Source organism: Oncorhynchus keta, chromosome 17 (assembly GCF_023373465.1).
Source record: "Oncorhynchus keta strain PuntledgeMale-10-30-2019 chromosome 17, Oket_V2, whole genome shotgun sequence".
In the NCBI taxonomy this organism is placed as follows: Eukaryota; Metazoa; Chordata; class Actinopteri; order Salmoniformes; family Salmonidae; genus Oncorhynchus; species Oncorhynchus keta.
Genome location: NC_068437.1, coordinates 3,607,189 through 3,634,512, shown reverse-complemented (window position 1 = coordinate 3,634,512; position 27,324 = coordinate 3,607,189). Strand labels below are relative to the sequence as shown.

At 41.9% G+C, this 27,324-nt stretch overlaps 1 protein-coding gene across 1 annotated transcript in view; it reads left to right on the top strand.

Annotated features, from left to right (window-relative positions):
* Window positions 1–839: 839 nt before the first annotated feature.
* syt12 (synaptotagmin XII) overlaps window positions 840–27,324 on the top strand; it is a 37,922-nt gene continuing 11,437 nt past the window's right edge. Inside the window, exons 1-3 of the mRNA XM_035790407.2 lie at window positions 840–1,358; window positions 12,163–12,223; window positions 12,705–12,898. Coding sequence (XP_035646300.1) covers window positions 12,178–12,223; window positions 12,705–12,898 — 240 coding nt within the window. The 5' untranslated portion in view covers window positions 840–1,358; window positions 12,163–12,177. The remainder of the gene's footprint in view (window positions 1,359–12,162; window positions 12,224–12,704; window positions 12,899–27,324) is intronic.

Genomic DNA, 27,324 nt, shown 5'->3' with positions numbered 1-27,324 from the left:
CTATTGGGTTAATTAAATTGCCAGTCTCTCTCTCTCTCTACCACCCACCCACAAACGCATACATTAATAGAATCGCCCAATAGTGTGTTGGAATAGGCTATTACAATAGAGATGTGTTTCCCAACTCTGGTTCTCGAGTACCCCCAACAGCATACATTGTTGTTGTCGAAAAACATCTGATTCAACTTGCCAATGGCTTGATGATTAGTTGACCAGTAGAATCAGGTGTGTTTTTCCGGGGCCACAACAAAAATATGTACTGTCGGGGTACTCGAGGACTGGATTTGGGAAATACTGCAGTAGATGATGAGATATACACTGACTGAGTACACCAAACATTAGGAGCACCTTCTGATATTAAGGTTTTTTATTTAACCTTTATTTAACTAGGTACGTCAGTTAAGAACAAATTCTTATTTACAATGACGGCCAAACCCTAACCCGGACAACGTTGGGCCAATTGTGTGCCATCCTATTGGACTCCGTTGCACCCACCCCTTTTGCTGTCAGAACAGCCTGAATTTGTCGGGGCATGGACTCTACAATATGTTGAAAGTGTTCAATGGCGATGCTGGCCCATGTTGACTCCAATGCTTCCCACAGTTGTGTCAAGTTGGCTGGATACCGTTTGGGTGGTGGAACATTCTTGATACACACAGAAACTTCTGAGTGTGAAAAACCTAGCAGTGTTGCAGTTTTTGACACAAACCCGTGCCTGGCACATACCCATTCACACTCTGAATGGCACACACACACAATCCATATCCCCAGGCTAAAAAAATCCTTCTTTAACCTGTCTCCTCCCCTTCATCTACACTGATTGAAGTGGATTTAACAAGTGACATCAATAAGGGATCATAGTTTTCACCTGGATTCACCTGGTCAGTCTATGTCATGGAAAGAGCAGGTGTTCTTATTGTTTTGTACACTCAGTGTATACATGTGTATGGTATCGTGAGCTTCTGAAATTATGTCCGTTGCATAAGAAAATAACGCCGTATCTATATTCTTTGTATTGAGCGCTCCGGTGTATTCTGGTCAAGTGCTGGAAGTTGCATTGCAGGGGTGTGACTAGGCTACCTCTGCAGTCGAGGGGGGAACGTTCTCATAGAAATGCTTCTATAGCGACTGTCTCCTCAGGACCTCGCATCGCATGCATCTCGAGTGGGAAGGGCCCCTCGTTGAATGATTTCAATACAATTAGTCGAGCGGATGCGCTGAACAGGGGTGAATCTCCATCACGTTTTACCCCGGAAAGACAGGCACCTGTGCGTTGCGATGGAGAGCGGCGAGTAAACTGAAGGGAGAGCGGTGGAGTTGTACCCCCCTTCCCCCTTGCACCAAAATAAAACTCCAAGGTAAGACCAACGCTAGTCTTCCATAAAATTAATCTACTTTAGTTCATGTTTGTGTGCTCGAATATGCAAACCCTTGTTCTATGAAGCGCCATATGCCGAGTGTAAGGAGACACTTTTTTTGTCTCATTATGTCTAACCTCTAGTTCTGCATGGATTGAGTTGTTATTGTCAATAAGAAGAACAATTATATTAATTGTGTAGCATTAAGCCTTTATGAGTAGATTAAATGTAATTCCATTCTCTAAGCAACAATCGCCTTGAAACATTGATTTGCATCGCAGACAGTGACAGCTTCTCCATGAAGCTGGTCCATGCAATGTAAATATAGTAGCATTATGAATAAGTATTATAATGGCGTGGAGTGGGTAACAGCATAATTGGACTGGTCACTAGCAACATATTGTAAATGCTATAGCCCACATAGGCTACTAATCCTTACAAAAGAAGACTGCCGTTTTGAAACTGCATTAAAAGTCCAGTAACTGCGGTCTCAGTAATTGCCTAATAACTTTTAGTGTACTGCACTCCAATTGCAGTTGTAGTTATACTGCACTCGGATTGCAATATGTTTTCGTAAGGGAAAATATATATTAAGTGTTGAGGCCACAAACGAACATTCACATTAAAGCTTATGTTTGTGCCAAAACCCATAGAGGGCGTACTTCTTCCTGACATTGTTTATTTCCTCTACCTGCAACCAGTTTGTACGTAAAACATCCTCCTATCAGGCTTCAAAGGCGTCGTTTTCCTCCTTAATTAACGCGATTAAATGGGGGTAAACAACAGACTGGTGCAACCTGATTGGCTGAATGCTGTACACAATGTATTTGCCACCCTAGCAAATCAAATCAAAAACAATGTTATTGGTCACATACACATATTTAGCAGATGTTATTGCAGCTGTGACGAAATGCTTGTGTTCCTAGCTCCGACAGTGCAGTAGTATCTAACAATTCACAGTGGTATCTAACAATTCCGGGTACCTAGAGGTACATGCTCTGCAGTGCAATTTCTGGTGGTGGAAATTGTTTTATTAAGACTACACATATTTTCCCTGTGTTTTCTTTCTTCTGGAGGCACACCATTTGAAGCTAGTTAAGGAAGAATGAAGGATGTTTCATGTACTCGCTGGTCGCGGGTGGTTAGGGCGTGTATTGCGGGTTACGCTATTTGCGCCGGTACGCCAAAGACCAGACGACATACTTTGGCAAACCTTGGGGCTTTTTGTGAAAAGTAATCGAGTGACACATCGGAAGCTGTTCTTTCAGAACCACAATCTCGGTCAGAGCATGCTACCATGCTGAAAAGTTGGGATTGTTTGTTGATAGAAAATAGACTTGAGTCATATATTGTACCCAACAACCCACTCCATAACAACCTATAGAAATTGACTGTGCGTGGGCTCTTCAGCACAAGATTGAACAAAATGTAATAAACTCCAATCTGCTCAAATAATGGCTTCGGAACTGCTTATCAAAATCACTTGAAAAAAATATATACTTTATCATTGTCACAACCTGTCCTTGCCTCTGCTCTGGTATGAGACCTTTACAGAATTGTTTGTTGGGGCCTCAAGGAATAGGCCTGCTACTCCTGTCTGCTCGACCATTGATTTAACACCCACACACTCCCGTGAGGATCTGTTCCAAGCTCTCTGTTCCTGGACTGGAGCTGGACAGAGTAGCTAGTAAAAAAGAAGGAATCCTGTGTAGAATAAAAAATATTCCAAAACATCCTGTTTGCATTAGGACACAACCAAGGTTGCCAGGCGCACGGTGTTTCCTCCGACACATTGGTGCGGCTGGGTTGGATGCGCGCTGTGTTAAGAAGCAGTGCGGCTTGGTTGGGTTGTGTATCGGAGGACGTATGACTTTTGTATGACTTTCTCTCCCGAGCCCGTACGGGAGTTGTAGCGATGAGACAAGATAGTAGCTACTAACAATTGGATCCCACGAAATTGGGGAGAAAAAGGGGTAAAATAAAAAATACATTTAAAAAAATTAAGTAAAACTGTAAACAATGGCAATTAAATTAACTTCATGTCCTGAATACAAAGCCTTGTGTTTGGGGCAAATCCAATACAACACATCACTGAGTACCACTCTTCATATTTTCAAGCATAGTGGTGGCTGCAGCATGTTATGGGTATGATTGGAATAGAGCTAAACACGGGGGCAAAATCCTGAAGAAAATCTGGTTGTCTGCTTTCCAACAGACACTTGGAGACAAATTCACCTTTCAGCAGGTTAATAACCTTAAACTGTGGTCCTTCTGTAGCTCAGTTGGTAGAGCATGGCGCTTGTAACGCCAGGGTAGTGGGTTCGATTCCCGGGACCACCCATACGTAGAATGTATGCACACATGGCTGTAAGTCGCTTTGGATAAAAGCGTCTGCTAAATGGCATATATTATTATTATTATTATTATTATTAAACACAAGTCCAAATATATACTGGAGTTATTTACCAAGACGACATTGAATGTTCCTGAGTGGCCTAGTTACTGTTTTGACTTAAATTGGCGGCAAGACTTTAAAATGATCAACAACCAACTTAACAGAGCTGAAAATAAAATAGAATAATGTGCAAAAATTGTACAACCCAGGTGTGCAAAGCTCTTAGAGACTTACCCCGAAAGACCCACAGCTGCCTCTGTCCGGTGCCTGTGTTCTTTTGCCCATCTTTTCTTTTTATTGGCAAGTCTGAGACACAGCTTTTTCTTGGCAAATCTGCATAGAAGGTCAGCATCCCGGAGTCGCCTCTTCACTGTTGATGTTGAGACTGGTGTATTGCGGGTACTATTTAATGAAGCTGCCAGTTGAGGGCTTGTGAGGCGTCTGTTTCTCAAACTAGACACACTAATGTACTTGTCCTCTTGCTCAGATGTGCACCAGGGCCTCCCACTTCTTTCTATTCTGGTTAGGGCCAGTTTGCACTGTTCTGTGAAGGGAGTATTACACAGCGTTGTACGAGATCTTCAGTTCTCAGAACAAGAATAGACTGACGAGTTTCAGAAGAAAGGTCTTTGTTTCTGTCCATTTTGAGCCTGTAATCGAACCCACAAATGCTGATGCTCCAGATACTCAACTAGTATAAAGATGGCCAGTTTTATTGCTTCTTTAATCAGAACAACAGTTTTCAGCTGTTCTAACATAATTGCAAAAAGGTTTTCTAATGATCAATTAGCCTGTTTAAAATTATAAACTTGGATTAGCTAACACAACGTGCCATTGGAACACAGGAGTGATGGTTGCTGATAATGGGCCTCTGTACTCCTATGTAGATATTCCATTAAACATCAGCCATTTCCAGCTACAATAGTCATTTACAGCATTAACAATGTCTACACTGTCTTTCTTATCAATATGATGTTATTTTAATGGACAAAAAGTGTGTTTTTCTTTGAAAAACAAGTACATTTCTAAGTGACCCCAAACTTTTGAACGGTAGTGTATGTAAATTAGATATTTCGGTATTTCATTTTCAATAGATTTGGAAAACATTTCTAAAAACATGTTTTCACTTTGTCATTATGGGGTATTGTGTGTAGAATAATACATGTTTTATTCAGGCTGTAACAACAAAATGTGGAATAAGTCAAGGGGTATGAATACTTTCTGAAGGCACTGTAGTTATAGATGTTTATGCAGCTATTTGGACTATAGGCAGTCCTTATTGGCTTCAGTTTGGGGCTTAAGCAATAACTAAAGTGTTCCCCAACGGTAATAATAGATTGCATTTCCATAGTGTTCCCTGCTAAGTCTCAAGGGATGCAAGTGTCAGCGGAAGAAGGGGAGTTGTGTTTTCACCTTGATTGATTGAGCTGGTGATTCACTGTGAGGGGGAGGCCACAGTTTCAAGATTCTCCCATCCTCTGACGTTTCAAAAGCCCTGCGCCAGCTAGCTTTTAGTTAAAAGCACAGGGGAAAAGCTGTCAAATGTGCCGGGGAAGGAAACTATATCAAAATCAAATGTATTTATAAAGCCCTTCTTACATCACCTGATATCTCAATGTGCTGTACAGAAACCCAGCCTATATCTGGCAACTGAAGCGAATGTGGCGTGGCAGAGGCAAGCCGGAATTACCGCCACACTAGGATAGTTTATTCCCTATTCCCAGGCACTGTGGCAGCGATGCAGTTAATTTTTATTATGACTCATTGCGCGAGATTAAAAGCAAAGTTGATTTATTAGTTGTACCGAAGCCGGCGAGAAAGAAGAGAGAGAGAAGCTAATGAAAGCACACTTGCTGTGATCGTTCTCTCTTTCTTGATCTCCCTCTCCCCTTCTCCCCATCTGGCAAGAAAGAAGAGAGAGAGAAGCTGACAAAAGCACACTTGCTGTGATCGTTCTCTCTTTCTTGATCCCCACCCTTCTCTCTGTCTCTCTCTCTCTCTGTCTCTCTCTCTCTCTCGCAGCACTGCATCCATTATATTTGATCAATGGTGTTTTAGGGAATTAGTACACATTTTCACATTTTCTTCAGTAGGGGTAGCACACCGGGTCCTGTTCTTGTACATTTGTACAGATAAGCACACATTTAGTACACACACACTCTGCAGTTTTTGTTGTTGACAGCAGATTGTCTTTGATAGTGCCAGGGCTCTCCAGTTAACAGAAGGGCTGACTGACTAGTGTGTACTGTGTGTGTTTGCCCATGCGCTGTGTGGTCTCCCCTGCAAAGACACAGAGGAGCCAATCATGAAGCTCTTTATGAGAGCCAACACAGCAGAAGTGCTAACAGGATACACACACAGTCTCTCTCACACACACACTCAGTCTATCTCTCGATCACACACACACACACACACACACACACACACACACACACACACACACACACACACACACACACACACACACACACACACACACACACACACACACACACACACACACACACACACACACACACGCAGAGTCTCTCTCTCTCTCTCTCTCTCTCTCTCTCTCTCTCTCTCTCTCACACACACGCAGAGTATCTCTCTCTCACACACACACACACGCAGAGTATCTCTCTCTCACACACACGCAGATAATCTCTCTCTCTCACACACGCACACACACACACACACACACACACACACACACACACACACACACACACACACACACACACACACACACACACACACACACACACACACACACACACACACACACACCGGCTGTGCTCTTGTTCTCTGTAGGCACTGTGGAGGCTGCAGTGTCACACAACTCCACAGGGAGGGTGTTTCCACAACAAGCTTGCTTTCTGTCTCTGAGTCGAAATGTTATCCTTTTCATCGACAGTAGAGTCATTGATTCATTCAGAATAATCTGTCCAGAGTTTTCGCCATATTTCTGCTTGGCACCATCTGCTTAATTTAGTATTATTCATTGATATTTGCTTCGAGGAATATTAGGAACTAATATATAGTTATTTTTCACCAGCTTGATATTGTTTCAGCTATGGATTGATAAACTAACGTAAAATAATACTACTTGAAACATCAAATTACAAATTTATAGTTATACATTATTTAAATTGTACACTTTTACAGCAAAAACTGAATTACAGCATACATAGGCCTATGTAAGTAAGTAAAACACAAAATATTGAAGTTAATGGTATTTGAGATGTAGTATACAATATAACAGTCAAGCAGTGTTTACCATGGAAACCGCATTAGCGGAAACAACGCCACTGTCCGTCCCACGGCCGTTGTTTATGTTTTGTTGACGAAGCACAGGTGAAAAATATGCAGTACATATTCTGGTGTTCTGTGGCACGTGCAATGATGTCAAACAATGTCAGTAACAGATATGGCAGTTTCACCATTAAGGATTACAGCTTTAAGCAGTCTCATAAAGTAAGGCATAGGACTGTTGTAATATCTGTCAGTCCGAGTAGGGGGATTGTTTAGTTTGTGACTGGATCGGGTCGATCGGCCACTGACATGGCCTCTCGTCTGAGGCAGCCATATGCTGTAATCCTGATAATAGATGTTATAAACAGTCATGACAGCGGATGTTAGTGGAATTGAACAGAGCAGCTAGGCACGAACCAACTACCGTGTTAGGTTAGACATCGTTTGTCATTAATGTTTATGACCTCTTATGTCATTATTATGCCCACGATATGAAGAGTACCAGTCAAGAGTTTGGACACACCTACTCATTCAAGGGTTTTTCTTTATTTTTTAAAACTATTTTCTACATTTTAGAATAATAGTGAAGACATCAGCCCTATGAAATAACACATATGGAGTCATGTAGTAACCAAAAAAGTGATAAACAAATCAAAATGTATTTTATATTCTTTAAAGTAGCCACCCTTTGTCCTGATGACAGCTTTGCACACGCTTGGCATTCTCTCAACCAGCTTCACCTGGAATGCTTTTCCAGCAGTCTTGAAGGAGTTTCCACATATGCTGAGCACTTGTTAGCTGCTTTTCCTTCCCTCTGCGGTCCAACTCATCCCAAACCATCTCAATTGGGTTGAGGTCAGGTGATTGTGGAAGCCAAGTCATCTGATGCAGCACTTCATCACTTTCCTTCTTGGTCAAATAGCCCTTACACAGCCTGGAGGTATGTTTGGTCATTGTCCTGTTGTAAAACAAATGATAGTCCCACTAAGCGCAAACCAGATGGGCTGGTGAATCGCTGCAGAATGCAGTGGAAGCCATGCTGTTTAAGTGTCCCTTGAATTCTTAATAAATCACTAACAGTGTCACCAGCAAAGCACCATCACACCTCCTCCATGCTTCACGGTGGGAACCACACACGCAGAGATCATCCATTCACCTACACTACGTCTCAGAAAGACACAGCGGTTGGAACTAGAAATCTAAAAGGACAGTTCTCCACCGGTTTAATGTCCATTGCTTGGCACAAGCAAGTCTCTTCTTATTATTGGTGTCCTTTAGTAGTGTTTTCCTTGCAGCAATTCAACCATGAAGGCTTGATTCACACAGTCTCCTCTGAACAGTTGATGTTGAGATGTGTCTGTTACTTGAACTCTGAAGTATTTATTTGTGCTATTTCTGAGGCTGGTAACTCTAATGAACTTATCCTCTGCAGCAGAGATAACTCTGCGGTCCTCATGAGAGCCAGTTTCATCATAGCACATGATGGTTTTTTTAAACGCAAAACCTAGATACAAGCCAATCTATTTAGTTGCTGAAAATCTCATTACTACTGCCTTGTGAAAGTGACAAACTTAACTCGTTTTCATTTTCGTCAAAAATAACTTAATATCGAAGGAGTGCCTTTGATTTGACGGCCTGCACATGCAGAGTTCGACCCGACAGTTAGACCCAATTATGTGTTTCTGTTCATGAACTATGCAAGCTAACGTTGCTATGACATGCATGACCGGGGATTTCTATTGGAGAAGCAGTTTTCAATGCCTCTTTATTTAAATTCTCTTTGGTCATTAGTTTAGCAAAATGCCCTCTACAGCAAAGCCCTGATACCTCTTGGTTTGGAGAAAAACCCAGACTGCAGTACTTAATCACTATCATGTTGGGTGTCAATCACTGGAATCAATAGTTATTATTCCAATCCATTTTTCATTGGGCTTGACCCTGGCAATTGAAATTCAATATATGCCTACCAATACACAGCAACAAATGACAATGTGTGGAGACCTTGTCTTCCTTGTCTCTCTGTCTCACTCAGAAGGGTTCACTAAGGAGAATGGAGGTTTTTAGCCCGCACAGCTTTTTGTCTCTTGCTTTCTGATGCTCACTTTCTCAGTCCCTCTATCTGTATCATTATTTCCCTCTCTCTCCCCCTCTGTTCTCCCTCTCCCTTGTGAAAGGAAGCTTCCACTAGCCTGAACTAAGTCCACATCAGTTTGTGCTTAAGCAAACCCAGGCTACCTTTGCAGGAACCATTCACCTTTATGAAGGGAGGGAGGGATAAGGAAAAGTCCGACTATAGATGAGAGAGACAGGCTGTAATCTTCACAGCCGCCAGAGGCAAGTTTAGCAGAGCCCCCCCCCCCCATCGCCCACTCTCTGTGCTACAGTAGGACCCTACTAATGACATTTCAGCATCTGTCATTCGCCTGCACTGCGCCAGCCAATTTAATTATTTACTTGGGCTGCCCTGCATTTACAAATCACTCAGCAGAATTGAGTGATTTCTCCCCGACCTCCTCATCCCCCCCTTCTATGTCATTAGTGTAATGTTCCTGGTTACTCTAAAGGCGTCCGCATACATAGGTTGGGTTTGCTTCTAGCAGAACTCGGCTAGGGGAAGCGAACGCCTGTGCTCACATACTCCCTTAGAAGACCTTCGCTTGAAAAACAAGAAATATTACTCTTTGTCCCTCTCGAGACAACAACATAGCCAGTATACGCTTCCTCAAAATAATAGCAATTAATCAATACATCTGTAATACATTTTGACATTTTTGGTGCAGATGTTTGGTGCAGTATTTCCCAAGTGAAAAAAATGTGCATGACAACTAGTCGTCTTCTGTTGAACAACAACACACACTGAATGTTCCTACTCCTACTAGGAGTAGTACTGTTGACCAACCACCGCTGAAAGGGGTGTAGATTTCAGCTACCGAACTTCAACTTGCTAAAAGAAGAAAAAAAAATTGCGTGCATGAACAGCCCCCCCCAAAAAACCTGCCAAAGACCAAAACTAACAAAAACTTCTAAAGATGCCGTCGTAATATATGTGTGAACAGTTTCGACTGGGAAACATACCGTAAGTTTAAGCCTCAGTCTAGACGGAGTTGCAGGGAGCTTCCAAAGAGGGGGGGGGGATGGTGGGTGGGTGAATGACTCATACTGAGGCTGACATTTTTTGCTGTTTTACTGCACAGCAAATTTGCGATCTGAATTTGAACACCCACCGTGTTACATTGAACACTTTCTTAGAAATTATGTGCCCATCTTAAATAGTGTTAAACCAGGGCGTCTCCGACCCTGTTCCCGGAGAGCACACCTGACTCTAATAATTAGCTAGCTGACAAGCTGAATCAGGTTAGTTACAACTGGGGTTGGCGTAAAAACCTACAGGAGGGCAGCTCTCCAGGACCAGGGTTGGAGAAACCTGTGTTAAACGAACAGTTTTCAAAGTGTTGATAAACTAAAACCCCAAGAGTGTTGGGTCGAACACTTTATTAGAGCTGATGCTGTTACACTTTCTCAGTGTTTGGGAATTAAAACGTGGTGTTTTACGATAACTTGTTTTTGAGTGTTGTTTTAACACTGTAGTGTGTAAAGCCTTATTTGCATATTATTTTTGAGGGTTTCTTTTGTGTGAATTTTAGAGGTACCAGTACCTGGGAGTGCAGTCCTGTTTTCTTCACCAAGGAGTGCCAAATTACATTATTTATGACAATATATATATATATTTAAAAAAATCACAATACCATACTTCGACAGCCTAGTATTACTCTAATAATATATAATAATATATGCCATTTAGCAGACGCTTTTATCCAAAGCGACTTACAGTCATGTGTGCATACATTCTACGTATGGGTGGTCCCGGGAATCGAACCCACTACCCTGGCGTTACAAGCGCCATGCTCTACCAACTGAGCTACAGAAGGACCACTCTAACACAGTGTTCTGAAACTCCTGGTTTACAGGCCACACCGGCAAGTCACATTATGCTGGCTTGCAAAGTGTTATATAATTCCTATGGAATCCTATGGATTCAACAATTGGAACTGTTAATCACCCGCAACTGCAGTTAAAAAGACTGCCAAGATAGGGAAGATTGATAAATGAAATAAATCCAACCAATTACAGATTGGATTAGTTTAATGTATGAATCAATGTGCATGCAGGAACATAGATATTAAAACAAACTATTCTAAAAAGCAACCTGCAACGAAGCCTGCTGGGAAATATGATGTCTTTTTCATTCTGAGAGAGTAAATGGACCTTAACTCAACACGTTGATGATTCCCCTGCGATTCAAATGAAACGTCATGTAATTCACCTCATGTGGTGTCAATTTGAATCCCCCTTTGGTGTTAAGCCCGCTAGAATCAACACGGAGATATTAACACCCGCACATTTGCTTGTGCTGACATTGCGATACAAAAATATTGTGTTGTACTTTACCTTGAAAGACACGCTCTGTCGATATCCAATATTAAAACTTCTCTCATCTGTCTTAAAGGATCTAGTGTCGTTATGTGCATGCTAACCAAACACAGCATCTGCATGTGTCATGATCAGTAAATTGGTTGTTATGAGTGCTTATGGCAAGATCAAGCTGATGTCATGCTCAACATTGTAATACAGGCTTCTGGACAATAACCAGTTCGATACACTGTAATCAATAGAGCACTCTTTAGCTGTTACTTTCACTTTGAATGTTTTACTGTATTATGAAGGCATACATAAGTATTTTCTTTATTTATATGCTGGCACAAGGAGACACAAATATTTATTCATGTTTTTAAAGTATTAATTAATATTAACATTAATAAACTATTGTATTATATATGACAAATCACCAATAATGACTTAGGAATGCAATTATGGTATTTGTGCATTTATAAAGGATGACATAAGGGAGCTGTGAACTGTTATGAATGTTCAATGCACTTTGAGTGACGAAGCGTCTCTATGTAATCCGTTACAAAATCACTTCTCGCCTTTATATGCACTTATAAAGGATGATATAAGGAGCACTTATGATTGCTTATACTGATTACTCTTGTAATGTTTATGCTTATGCGTATAGTGCAATATGTATGTAACGGAAGCCCTTATAATGCATTCATAATGCATTATAGACTGGTGCATTCAACAAAGAACAAACTAGTGTTCTTCTGTTTTTAGGCTGGTGGCTGTACAATGTCCTCAGCACAGGGCAAGGACATATCGGACTACCATATCAGCGGTGAGTCTGTGTGTGTGCGTGGCCCCACGATTCCCCATCCATTCTGATGTTTTATGCTGCTTGGTCACACACAGCAGAGCCACCGATTCAGTCTGTTTGTGTGTGTCCTTAAGCCAACCCTTCATAAGAACACTTAAACAAGGCTTTGACACGTTAAAAAGACCAAGAAATTCCATAATTTGCCTACTTGCTGCTTTGAAAAGGCAAGGTGAAACTGTCCGCTTTGGGCATTCATAATAAGTCATTTTTCTTAAGAGAGAGACGGCAGTAACAGTTGATAATGGTTCTTTCAAGTCGAAGATGTGAAATGTGTTTTTAGGTGCAAATGAGAATGCTGTTTTTGTTGGTACGAAGTCATCAAATGACACTCATTGTGTTATGAATTTATAGTGTTAAAGGTTTTATCAAGCACTTCTTGTTTGATGATACGTTACAGTAAATAGTGGACATAATTTAACAAACAAATGTTATTTTCCCTCAGTGGTCCGAGCTCCCCCCGAATGGGAGGTAGGGGTGTTCGTGGCTGGGTTCCTCCTGTTGTTGGCGGTGGCAGGAGTCAACCTCTGGAAGTTATGGAAGTCTGGAACCTTTCCTGCACCCTCACCCTTCCCAAACTTTGACTACCGCTATCTACAAGAAAAATATGGCAACTCCTTCTCAGAAGCGCGGCAAAAGGTCAGAGTTTATTTCAAGTCCAATGATACAACATGGGAGATAATGTTGAAAATACCAAGAATTCTCGGTTTAAACTTAATTCAAAGGATAACGACATAAGGACTTCATAGCACATTAGTAAGCAGCATATTCATAAATACTCAATCAAAAAATCTTAGATGTATGGAAACCACCACTACACTACAATACACAAACCACAAACTTGCTACATTTGAGCTCTTATTTGCCCATGGGGGTTGAGCAAAATGTTGTAATATTATATTTTAATCTTTAAACACGATTATTTCAATAGAAAATCTTGAGTTGTTCTGTTATTACAATGAAAGATACTGATCGAATTGGTAGTTTTGTTCAATTTTAAACATCATAAAAAAAAAAAAATTAAATGCTGTCCCACCTTTTGATGTTACTACCGAAACATACACATTAAAAGACTGTAGAATGGATGTTCCTCAAGCCACACCCCTACCAATATCACCAGGTGATGGGATTGTACCCCTCTCAAGCATGGTCACATGGTGAGTAGTCTGTCTGCCTGCATTGTCTTCATGTGTTTTTAAGAAGTGTCACTACCGAACATCTAATATATTTTTGGGACTAAAATATATGTTTGCTGGGATGTACATTTGTTAGCTGGAGATTCTAGAAGAAAAAAAAAAAGTACAAGTTATCCAAACCAAAATGGACGGTTACAACTGAAACAATGAACACAATTGAGATATTTGGAGGTGCCCTCTTTGTATCTGTGCCATTGTGGTGTCTGTGACAGCACAGGCGGCTCCATTGAGGCTTTCTCCATTTTTAAGCTGCATGTGCCATGGTCTACCAATTGAGTTACAGAGGGCCACCATGTGGGTAGCGGACCAGTATCACAAAATGAAAAAAAATCCTTAGTGATATATTGACTCATCTTTTGCAATAAAAAATACATCGCTGATAAATCATTTTTGGGGTAAGTGCTAGAGCTTGGCAATATGGAGCAAAAGTCATAAATGCAATACTTGTAACTATTTTGCTCGAAAATAACAAATACCAACAAAAAAAACATGTATGGGTAGTTTCTTTGCATTAGCGGCAGGTCTCTAGACAATGTTTTTCCAGTGCCAAGAAAGACAACTGAGACGACAGCGTATGTGTTTTTATTGATTGCTACACTAAGGGATGGTACATTTCTTTCAAGGGCTTAGATGCCACAAGAGCTCTTAAATCAAGGTACGGGTCATTTAGCTTGCTAATATTCAAAGTTATAAACTGATAATGAGCACCAGACACACATGAAAGCATTACGTTAGCATGAAATGTCCCATCATTTTTAGTGTAGCAATCGCTAAAAACACGTGCTGCCGCCTCAGCCAATCTATCATCAATATGTCCACTCTTATTTATAGAGTTTATCTCATGAGCTCGTTCAAAACAACTATTTATGTTGTGACCATGAGAAAATGTTCTTGTGATCCCGACAAAACAACTTTTGTTATGTCGTGATCAAGAGATAAATAAGTTGTGATCACGACATATTGAAGGAATAGATTTGTAATTCACATGTACTCTCTGGACTTCCGTAGTTTACAGAGAATGGCGCGACAAACAAAAAAACATCCAGTCGGCGGCAGCTCGTTGATGAAAGAGGTCGAAGGAGAATGGCAAGAGAATCGCGCAAGCTAATCGGCGTGCCACAAACAGAAAAATAACGCCGCAGTACAACAGTGGTGTGCAAAACGGCATCTCAGAACACACAACTCATCTGTCCTTGTCACGGATGGGCAATGGCAGCAGACGACCTCACCGGGTTCCACTCCTATCAGCTAAAAACAAGAAGAAGTGACTCCAGTGGGCACGTGATCACCAACGCTGGACAGTTGAGGGGGGAACATTGCCTGGTCTGACAGATCCCAGTTCCTGTTGTGTCATGCTGATTGCAGTCAGAATTTGAGTCCATTGCCCCTTACTGCTTTTGTTGTCAATGGTACAGGCTGGTGGTGTAATGGTGTGGAGAATGTTTTCCTGGCACACCTTAGGTTTCCTTGAAACATTGTTGCTGACCAGGTGCATCGCATTATGGCTACAGGGGGGTCCTACCCGGTACCAGATGGGTGTACCTAATAAACTGACCATTGAGTGTATATCATACGGATGTGGTATTCTACTGGTGAGCTTAAACATTCTCCAATCGTTGTTGAGATCTGATATTCTGCGCAGTGCCAGACGAGATGTAAGCCAATGTCATAGGCCTATCGTCAACCAATAAAAATGTTCTAATCCTTTTTGACTTAAATTCCAGCTAAACTTGGAGAGGACAGTTAGGCCTAACTACTTTCAAAAAGCTTGCTTCTGATCAAGAGCTACAAAAGAAAGTAAATAGCCACATTAGACTGAAAGATAAGGTAATTTTGTCAAACTTGTGAGGCTCTCCGGCCATGCTCATTAGTTGCTCATTCAACATAATGTTTGCTGTTACTTCACTCAACCTCCCTTCCTAACTGTTTAACAATTCCTGACACCAACCAGAACTTTTTCCTTGGCCAAATCTTCCCAAATTTTTCTCTCATTGCTGCATGACCAAATTTGATCGAGGTGCGCTAGGCTAGGTGCGCTAGGCTAGGTGCGCTAGGCTAGGTGCGCTAGGCTAGGTGTGCTAGGCTAGGTGCGCTTCAAGTGCTCGTTGGGTTCAACAGATTGCAGGGGTGTAGTACTGCCTGAGTGACACTTCTCACTGTTTGCCTGACATGTTGGTAGACGTGCTGAAACTTGTTCTGCACACCTCTATAGAATGACCCATACAGAATATGCAGCTGATGTGCCATTTATCTCCATCATGGTAATAAAATGACAGTTTGGCTGCTGCACAATGTTTATCAAATCAAATTGTATTTGTCACATACACATGGTTAGCAGGTGTTAATGCAAGTGTAGCGAAATGCTTGTGCTTCTAGTTCCGACCATGCAGTAGTATCTAACAAGTAATATAACTTAACAATTTCACAACTACCTTATACACACAAGTGAATGAATAAGAATATGTACATAAAGATATATGAATGAGTGATGGTACAGAACGGCATAGGCAAAATGCAGTAGATGGTATCGAGTACAGTATATACATGAGATGAGTAATGTAGGGTATGAGAACATTATATAAAGTGGCATTGTTTAAAGTGGCTAGTGATACATTACATCAAGATGGCAAGATGTAGTAGATGGTATAGAGTACAGTATATACATATGAGATGAGTAATGTAGGGTATGAAAACATTATATGAAGTGGCATTGTTTAAAGTGGCTAGTGACACATTTAATTACATAAAGATGGCAAGATGCAGTAGATGGTATAGAGTACAGTATAAACATATGAGATGAGTAATGTAGGGTAAGTAAACATTATATAATATAAAGTGGCTAGTGATAAGTTGATTACATCAATTTTTCCATTATTAAAGTGGCTGGAGTTGAGTCAGTATGTTGGCAGCAGCCACTCAATGTTAGTGATGGCTGTTTAACAGTCTGATGGCCTTGAGATAGAAGCTGTTTTTCAGTCTCTCGGTCCCCACTTTGATGCACCTGTACTGACCTCACCTTCTGGATGATAGCGGGGTGAACAGGCAGTGGCTCGGGTGGTTGTTGTCCTTGATGATCTTTATGGCCTTCCTGTGACATCGGGTGGTGTAGGTGTCCCGGGGGGCAAGGATGTTTTCACCCGGTGATGCGTTATGCAGACCTCACTACCCTCTGGGAGAGCCTTCCGGTTATGGGCGGAGCAGCTGCCGTACCAGGCGGTGATACAGCCCGAAAGGATGCTCTCTACTATTAAATTCCCTTTCATTTGCACAACAAAACTCACTTTTGCCTGCTGTGCAAAGCACTCTGGGACATGCAGTGAAAAGGTAAATGGATAGCGACCACACCACCAACGCGTCCCCTCTTAGGAAATAGATCCAGAATACCTTCATTGCTGCCCATCAAAATGGGCATACATTTAGGCTATTGTTTATATGTGTAGTCACACTATGTTGGTGTAAAAATCGGAGTATTATGTTTGTATAGATGTCAACCCTAATACATAGTCATCAATCAACTGCATTACACTTAAAAACGTCTTCAACTACCACCACCGATTTCTATATGTTAGCTATGCTACTAAACTCAGCAAAAAAAGAAACGTCCCATTTTCAGGACCCTGTCTTTCAAAGATTATTCATAAAAATCCAAATAACTACACAGATCTTAATTGTAAAGGGTTTAAACACTGTTTCCCACGCTTGTTCAATGAACCATAAACAATTAATAAACATGCACCTGTGGAACGGTCGTTAAGACACTAACAGCTTACAGACAGTAGGCAATTAAGGTCACAGTTATGAAAACGTAGGACACTAAAGAGGCCTTTCTACTGACTCTGAAAAACACAAGATGCCCAGGGTCCCTGCTCATCTGCGTGAACGTGCCTTAGGCATGCTGCAAGGAGGACTGCAGATGTGGTCAGGGCAATAAATTGCAATGTCCGTACTGTGAGACGCCTAAGACAGCGCTACAGGGAGACAGGACGGACAGCTGATTGTCCTCGCAGTGGCAGACCACGTGTAACAACACCTGCACAGGATCGGTACATCCGAACATCACACCTGTGGGACAGGTACAGGATGGCAACAACAACTGCCCGAGTTACACCAGGAATGCACAATCCCTCCATCAGTGCTCAGACTGTCCGCAATAGGCTGGACTGAGGAAATGTAGGCCTTTGGTATGGCAGGTCCTCACCAGACATCACCTTTAACAATGTCGCCTATGGGCACAAACCACCGTCGGTGGACCAGACAGGACTGGTCTGGACCAGACAGGACGAGTCGCGGTTTTGTCTCATCGGGGGTGATGGTCAAATTTGTGTTTATCGTTGAAGGAATGAGCGTTACACCGAGGCCTGTACTCTGGAGCGGGATCAAATTGGAGGTGGAGAGTCCGTCATTGTCTGGGGCGGTGTGTCACAGCATCATTGGACTGAGCTTGTTGTCATTGCAGGCAATCTCAACGCTGTGCGTTACAGGGAAGACATCCCCCTCCCTCTTGTGGTATCAGTGTTCTGCCATGGCCTGCTAAGAGCCTGGATCTCAATCCCATTGAACACGTCTGGGACCTGTTGGATCGGAGGGTGAGGGCTAGGGCCATTTCCCCACAGAAATGTTCGGGAACTTGCAGGTGCCTTGGTGGAAGAGTGCGGTAACATCTCACATTAAGAACTGCCAAATCTGGTCCAGCCCATGAGGAGGTGATGCACTGCAGTACTTATTGCAGCTGGTGGCCACACCAGATACTGACTGTTACTTTTGATTTTGACCCGCCCTTTGTTGAGGGACACATTATTCAATTTCTGCTAGTTACATGCCTGTGGAACTTGTTCTGTTTATGTCTCAGTTGTTGAATTTTGTTATGTTCATACACAATATTTACACGTTAAGTTTGCTGAAAATAAAGGCAGTTGACAGTGAGAGGACTTTATTGTTTTGCTGAGTCTACTTTATATGAACAGGCGTAAGCGAATAGCTGAATTTTTTTTTAAACCCGTAAAGGACAACCTCTAAATATTTCTCATCAAAAACAGCCAAGTATATCCATGTCGAATTTGAGTAACCTCCTTGTGGGCCTGTTAGAACACATAAATTATGACGGATTAGGCGAATATCCACTTTGTTAAATCAGCTTTTTTTGAATAGGTACCAATGACAGCGTCCTTTTTCAATCCCTCACGCAAGTTTTCAGACCCTTCAAGGAACATTTATTTTTGAGAGAGAATCTAGCACCAAATTCAGCTACTTTTCAGGCTGCTTTTGGAGAGTTTTGTCACCAGGAGTTTCTATGCTTTTGATAGCATTTAGTGACATTTCTATGGAGTGAGATTTTTTCTGTATTCTGTAAGTGTGTCTACCTCCATCCATGCGTATATTCAACATAACTCACAAATGAAACTGTGGTCTGTGAATATATACAAATATTTTGTAAATTAAACCATTACTGTAAATCTTTAAATAATATTTCACAAATTTAACCATAATCCGTGAATATGTAAAAATGTTTCATACATATTCCAAAACTGCTTGTGGATATTCATTCTGTGTTTACTGAATTTTTGATTATTTTTTTACACTTTTGGATGTTCAGGAAACATATGTTGCATGTCACTACTTCACAGGAGAGGCATTTGAACGTATAACACTTTTAGGGGTGCAGAAATGCCTTCTGGAACATGTAAACTTTAATGTGCCTTAATTACAAATGTGTATGCCATCTGTAAATACTAATAAAATTGTTCAATTATGAGGAACCTTCCCGCTATCCATGATTGGCTGAGATAATGGATGGGCTGGACATGCCAAGAGATGAGTTCAGATTGGTTTTGTCACGCCCTGGTCGTAGTATTTTGTGTTTTTCTTCATGTATTTGGTCAGGCTAGGGTGTGACATGGGTTTTTGTATGTGGTGTGTAGATAGTGGGATTGTAGCTTAGTGGGGTGTTCTAGGTTAGTCTATGGCTGTCTGAAGTGGTTCTCAATCAGAGGCAGGTGTTTATCGTTGTCTCTGATTGGGAACCATATTTAGGCAGCCATATTCTTTGGTTGTATTGTGGGTGATTGTCCTGAGTGTTTTGATGTCCTTGTGCTGTGTTAGTTGACACAAGTATAGGCTGTTTTCGGTTTTTGTTTCGTTTATTGTTTTGTAGTGTTTGTGTTTATTCGTGTTTATGTTGTGTGATTAAACATGGATCGCAATATACACGCTGCAGTTTGGTCCGACTCTCCTTCACCACATGAAAACCGTGACAGGTTTGCCATGTAGCATGCTTCTGTCTATAACATGAGCTGCTCAGTATGTGTAGACAACTTTCTACTGTGGATTTTTTTGAAAGATATCATGAAGAACTGCAAAATAACTGTTGCTACTGCTCTCCACCTACTGGAGGAAAATAGTGCCGTGCTGACTCTCTCTGACTGAAAATGAATCAGAAATTCCTCATTTAGGTCAAAATGGTTAAAAAAAAATTTCCATTGAACCAGTCATTGTAGAGTCTTTTGATGACAGTGATTGGGAAGAAACCGCAAGCAACCGTGTTGTTGTCACTGAAGAAATTGACTGAGTTTTGAAATCTGTGGAATGCCCGGTTGAAGCAAAATATGATCGCTAAGGAGATGGAGAAAATTATGGCGTTTGATTGCAAATATGCAGAGGTAGTTGAAAAGAAAACTGAATGCTGTTGTATAAAACATCTGTCACCAGATTAATCTAAATCAAATCAAATGTATTTTTATAGCCCTTCGTACATCAGCTGATATCTCAAAGTGCTGTACAGAAACCCAGCCTAAAACCCCAAACAGCAAGCAATGCAGGTGTAGAAGCACGGTGGCTAGGACAAACTCCCTAGAAAGGCCAAAAGCTAGGAAGAAACCTAGAGGGGAACCAGGCTATGTGGGGTGGCCAGTCCTCTTCTAGCTGTGCCGGGAGGAGATTATAACAGAACATGGCCAAGATGTTCAAATGTTCATAAATGACCAGCATGGTCAAATAATAATAATCACAGGCAGAACAGTTGAAACTGGAGCAGCAGCACGGCCAGGTGGACTGGGGACAGCAAGGAGTCATCATGTCAGGTAGTCCTGAAGCATGGTCCTTGGGCTCAGGTCCTCAGAGAGAGAGAAAGAAAGAGAGAAGGAGAGAATTAGAGAGAGCATACTTAAATTCACACAGGACACCGGATAGGACAGGAAAAGTACTCCAGATATAACAAACTGACCCTAGCCCACCGACACATAAACTACTGCAGCATAAATACTGGAGGCTGAGACAGGAGGGGTCAGGAGACACTGTGGCCCCATCAGAGGACACAGTGAAGATTACATCTTCAAACTAAGGGCAACATGGTATCTGTGAAAGAGGGGGAGAAGAGTTCATCCATGTATACAGGTAAGAGTCTAGCTAGTTACATTTTCAGATATTATGAGTTTATAATTTTGTCAGTCGTTTTCATTGCAAGTTAAATCGTACTGTCAGAGGGGACTCACTAGCTAATGGTACTTTTATGATCTGTGTAATAATATTATTTGTATGTCAGAAAGCCATATTTATTGGTAGTTATAGCCTAATGTTAGCTAGCTAGTAGTTAACATGGACCCTAGTTGGTTAGCTTTATCTCTCTCTCTCTCTCTCTCTCTATATATATATATATATATATATATATATATATATATATATATACATTTCCCAAGTTCTCTCACGTCACCCCGCTCCTCCGCTCTCTCCACTGGCTTCCAGTTGAAGCTCGCTTCCGCTACAAGACCATGGTGCTTGCCTACGGAGCTGTGAGGGGAACGGCACCTCAGTACCTCCAGGCTCTGATCAGGCCCTACACCCAAACAAGGGCACTGCGTTCATCCACCTCTGGCCTGCTCGCCTCCCTACCACTGAGGAAGTACAGTTCCCGCTCAGCCCAGTCAAAACTGTTCGCTGCTCTGGCTCCCCAATGGTGGAACAAACTCCCTCACGACGCCAGGACAGCGGAGTCAATCACCACCTTCCGGAGACACCTGAAACCCCACCTCTTTAAGGAATACCTAGGATAGGATAAAGTACTCCTTCTCACCTCCCCCCTTAAAAGATTTAGATGCACTATTGTAAAGTGGCTGTTCCACTGGATGTCATAAGGTGAATGCACCAATTTGTAAGTCGCTCTGGATAAGAGCGTCTGCTAAATGACTTAAATGTAAATGTAAAATCTATCTGCAGATTCATGCATCGTGGTTAGCTATGACAATCAGTTTGTTTTGCTAGTAGTATGGGTTGGGATTATTGCCGCTTTAAAAAAAAAAAAATGGGTTCGCTGCAACTCCCTAATGGGCTCGGGAGAGACGAAGGTCGAGTCATGCGTATTCCGAAACATGACCCGCCAAACAGTGTTCCGCCCGCTTAACCCAGAAGCCAGCTGCATCCATATCTCGGAGGAAACACCGTTCAACTGATGACCGAAGTCAACCTGCAAGGGCCCGGCCCACCACAGGGAGTCGCTAGAGCACGATGAGCCAAGTAAAGCCCCCATGGCCAAACCATCCCCTAACCCGGACGACGCTGGGCCAATTGTGCGCTGCCCTACGGGAATCCTGGTCACTGCCGGTTGTTACACAGCCTGGTATCGAACACTGCGATGCAGTGCCTTAGACCACTGCGCCACTCAGGAGGCCCTGGAGCCTCCTGTCTTCCTGACCTGAAGATCACTGACCTCATGATTTGACCTCGTATTTTTCAGAGTTCCCAGATGTCTTGTAAGCACCGTTAGGTTCATTGTCTAGCTGCATGTCTAAACATGCTCTCTCTTATTGAAGTGATCCATGAAAATAATTTATCATCCAAGTAGGTAGAACATGCAATATCCCAGTGTGCATCTGGCTCCACCAGACCCTCGCCCAGAGCCGGCCACAGTGTAACATTTTTCCCTCTGTCTCCATGGTGATCAACCCCATTCACGTGCAATTGGCATGCAGACTTAAGGAATGTCCACCAGAGCTGTTGCCAGACAATTGAGTGTTAATTTCTCTACCATAAGCCGTCTCCAAACTCGGCCTCACAACCACAGGCCACGTGTAACCACGCCAGCCCAAGACCTCCACATCCAGCTTCTTCACCTGCGGGATCATCTTACACCAGCCACACAGACAGCTGATGAAACTGTAGGCTTGGACAACTGAAGAATTTCTGTACACTGTCAGAAACCGTCTCAGGGAAGCTCATCTCCGTGTTCGTCGTCCTCATCAGGGTCTTGACCTGACTGTAGTTCGGCGTCGTAACCAACTTCAGTGGGCAAATGCTCAACTTCGACTGCCACTGGCACACTGGAGAAGTGTGCTCTTCACAGATTAATCCCGGTTTCAATTGTACGGGGCAGATGGCAGACCACGTGTATGGTGTTGTGTGAGCGAGCGGTTTGATGATGTCAATGTTGTGAACAGAGTGCCCCATGGTGGCTTTGGGGTTATGGTATGAGCAAATATAAGCTATGGACAACGAACACAAATGCATTTTATCGATGGCAATTTGAATGCACAGACATACCGTGACGCCCATTGTCGTGCCATTCATCCGCCATCATCACCTCATGTTACAGCATAGACATAGCTGTAGGTAAATGCTTTCTCTCTATCTTCCTAGGCTCATTTGTACGGTCTGGTCACTGTGCAAAGGTTGAGGATTATGCCATATTTCCTTCTATTAGGCTAGATATTGTTGTAAATGTCATCTCTGTGCCTGTTGTCATGGCTCCTCCTCTCCATTGCAGGGGCGGTTCCTCCTCTGCCTGCATGAACTGCCCCCTGCAATGCAGAGGAGGAGCCGTGACACTGCACATGTATGCATGTTCAACTAGTCTACCCTAATTTTGATGTTATGCTGGCACAGTTCAACTGTCGTTCCAACTGTACAATAATAGTATATATTTTTTTGTTTTTTGTCTTACAGACAATACTGTGTAGTGCCTGGGCTTCTTCCTGGAGTGGAATCTAGATACAGAAACAGAATTCCTTTGCCTGTGTGTGTCATTGTAGCAGAACTGAATCCTGTGATCTGTATCCCTTTCAAAGGATTAGACATTAGTCTGGATTTCAAGCAGATTACTCATGAGGAGCTGAATGGCAGTTTGATAATGACAACACTCCTCCCACACCTTTACAAGTATTCCCTGAACTTACTGTATGTTTTTTTGGGATGGTAATTTCATCATGACCATCCCTCCCATCATCTGCTGTGATCACCAGTTCTCTTCGCTACAGATTGTTACACCAGATAATGTGATTTAGCCAAAGATCTCTGGTATCCATTACTGGGAGTTACAGGATAGGTACTGTTTGGTGTAGAACTGATCATTTTCAACCAACCTTAGCGATGTCGTCTTCCTCCTCTATTTGGGGAAACAGGAGTCTCATAAAATGTATGTTTCCAGTTGCAGGGGGTCAGTTTGAATTTTGAAAATGCTACGTAATTAAAATAAATTGTTTTTTAGCGTCACAAAGTCATCCGACAATATGTGCGCCGCCATCGTGTCTATTTCAAGTCTTCTCACTCATTGATCGAGACAGGTCCCTGTCATCATGACATGCAGCACTTTGGGGTGGACACCCACCTGTCTCCATCAATGAGAGAAGACTTGAAATAGACAAGATTTCGGCAAAAATCTTTGGGTAAAGCACGTTAACTGGTGTAACATGCTGACTACACCGATTTTTGTCCATCCACACAAGACGCGATCAGGACACGCAGGTTGAAATATCAAAACGAACACTTTTACCAACTATATTATTTTGTGGATAGGTCAAAACACATATGAAACATTCATGGGCTGAAGGGAAAGAAATTGCTGGTATCACTTCTCAGCTGTCGTCTAAATGTATTCCCCATCAGCTCAGCCTGAAAATCCTTCTGACAATCTTTGCACACCTCATCGTTCTTGATAGCCGCAAGCCACTGGCAGAATTGGGGTAAATCTCTGGTAGGCAAATTTGTGAAAGATAACTCATCTTCACGCATGTTTGTAATTGGCTTAACCAGCAACAGAACACCATATGGGCATGATGACAAATAGTAAAAAAAATGTTGCCTAGAGAAGTTCTGAGATTACTGTGTGTTGGTCGTTCGAAGTAAACAACGACATTATTCAGTTTGTGGGCACGCCCCCTCTACCTAGCGGGCAGTATCAGCATACGCTATGAATGCCAGACTTTGTGGCTCATTATGAGCAGACCAATACACCGTGAGTCAACTTCCAGATTCTTCCAGTGAAATTAAAATGTTCTAGTTTGTGGATTGAAGAACTATGATGTTTGTGTTGAAGTAATATTGTTAATAAAGTAATGACTCTATGCCGTGGCAAAGCCATGGTGAAATTCCCTTTAAGTGTAAAACCAACAATGACTCAATAACCCATGCTTTCTGTGAATGCTATAAAGTCCAACAATTATGGGCGGAGCTAGAAAGTTAGCTGTCAGAAGTATTGCTATGTAAATGTACTTTTAATCCATCTGTCTGCATATTTCAAGACATGGTATATGGGGGTATAGTGAGACACCCAATGGGCTGGACGATTCTCTTCTCATATATCATCTTGAAAAAAAAAAACGTATACTAAAAAACGTGAATATCACTCAATCCGCCATCATTAACACAATGGACAAATCGAATGATTTGTTATGGAAATGTCAACGGGCGACCGAAAAAAAAAACTAATGTGTGCAATTTAAGGCCGTGTGTCAAACCATAATGCAGGCACTAGGGATGGGGTGTGAGCATGCGGCCTCGGCAGATGAGATGTAGTCGTTGTTTGTGTGCGTCTGTAAAGTGTTGTACGTGTGTATATGTTTGCATCTGGTGTGGGAAATAAAAAATAAAACAATTTTAATAAAAAGATGGGTACCCAGACTACCACAGCAAGGAAAATGTCACAGGTCCCTGCTGCGACAATGTCACACTAATGGCAGAACGTCATCTAGCGAGAAATTAAGGAGCCAATAGTGATGGCAGCGGGGGATGAAGATGGCGGAAGTCAATGCAAATTTGGTGAAGATGAATGTTCTGAATGGACAACAGTAGTATTGAAAATGGTAAGGAAAATATTCTATAATTGGAGTATGTGTGTAAAGGATAATGAATCACTTCTTGTTGGGATACGTTTGTTGAGTAAGGATTAGAGGTCGACCGATTATGATTTTTCAACCGATACCGATTATTGGAGGACCAAAGAAGCAGATACCGATTAATCGGCCTATTTATTTAAAAAATGTATTTGGAATAATGACAATTACAACAATACTGAAGTAACACTTATTTTAACTTAATATAATACATCAATAAAATCAATTTAGCCTCAAGTAGATAATGAAACATGTTCAATTTGGTTTAAATAATGCAAAAACTAAGTGTTGGAGAAGAACGTAAAAGTGCAATATGTGCTATGTAAGAAAGCTAACGTTTCAGTTCCTTGCTCAGAACATGAGAACATATGAAAGCTGGTGGTTCCTTTTAACATGAGTCTTCAATATTCCCAGGTAAGAAGTTTTAGGTTGTAGTTATTATAGGACTATTTCCCTCTATACCATTTGTATTTCATTAACCTTTGACTATTGGATGTTCTTATAGGCACTTTAGTATTGCCAGTGTAAAAGTATAGCTTCCATCCTTCTCCTCGCTCCTCCCTGGGCTCGAACCAGCAACACAACGGCAACAGCCACCACATCGAAGCAGCGTTACCCATGCAGAGCAAGGGAAACAACCACCCCAAGGCTCAGAGCGAGTGAAGTTTGAAACGCTAATTGCGCGCGCTTGCTAGACAGCCATTTCACTTCGGTCACACCAGCCTAATCTTGGGAGTTGATTAGGTTTGAAGTCATAAACGGCGCAATGCTTGACTGCTGTTTGAATGAATGTTTACGGGCCTGCTTCTGCCTACCACTGCTCAGTCAGATACTTAGATACTTGTATGCTTGTATGCTCAGTCAGATTATATGCAACACAGGATACGCTAGATAATATCTAGTAATATCATCAACCATGTGTAGTTAACTAGTGATTATGATTGATTGTTTTTTATAAGATAAGTGTAATGCTAGCTAGCAACTTACCTTGGCATACTGCATTTGCGTAACAGGCAGTCTCCTTGTGGAGTGCAACGAGATAGAGGCAAGGTCCTTATTGCGTTGGACTAGTTAACTGTACGGTTGCAAGAAAGGATCCCCCGAGCTGACAATGCGAAAATCTGTCTTTCTGCCCCTGAACGAGGTAGTTAACCCACCGTTCCTAGGCCGTCATTGAAAATAAGAATGTGTTCTTAACTGACTTGCCCAGTTAAATAAAGATTAAATAAAGGTGTAAAAAAAAAACATTTACATTTTAAAAAATCGGTGCCCAAAAATACTGATATCCGATTGTTATGAAAACTTGAAATCGGCCCTAATTAATCAATTAATGAATGAATTCCCATTAATCGGTCGATCTCTAGTAAGGATGCATATGTGGGAAAACCGTTTGAGGTGTCAAATGATGAAGTTTGCACTGGGAAAAGTGGACTGTGTCAGAGTGACCTGGAGCGGTCTTATTTTGATTAATTGTATTTCTGAAGAACAGAGGAAGGTTGCAGTGGGCCTCAAAAGAATCCAGACAACATAAGTTTTGTGTTTCTAACTTCTGAGTAGAGCACCCGTCAAAGGAGTCATCTCAAGGGTGACGACAGATGTTCAGGTTGAATACCTGAATATAATTCCCGGAGTAGTGGTGCCTGGTGTCTGACCCTCTGGGGGAATGGAGAAAAAGAAGAAAGTCTGTCAGTCCTGTTGTTTTTTGATAAAGAGCAAATACCAACGCATGTGAAGCTTGGTTATGTAGGATACGCTGTAAGAGCTTTCGTCCCAA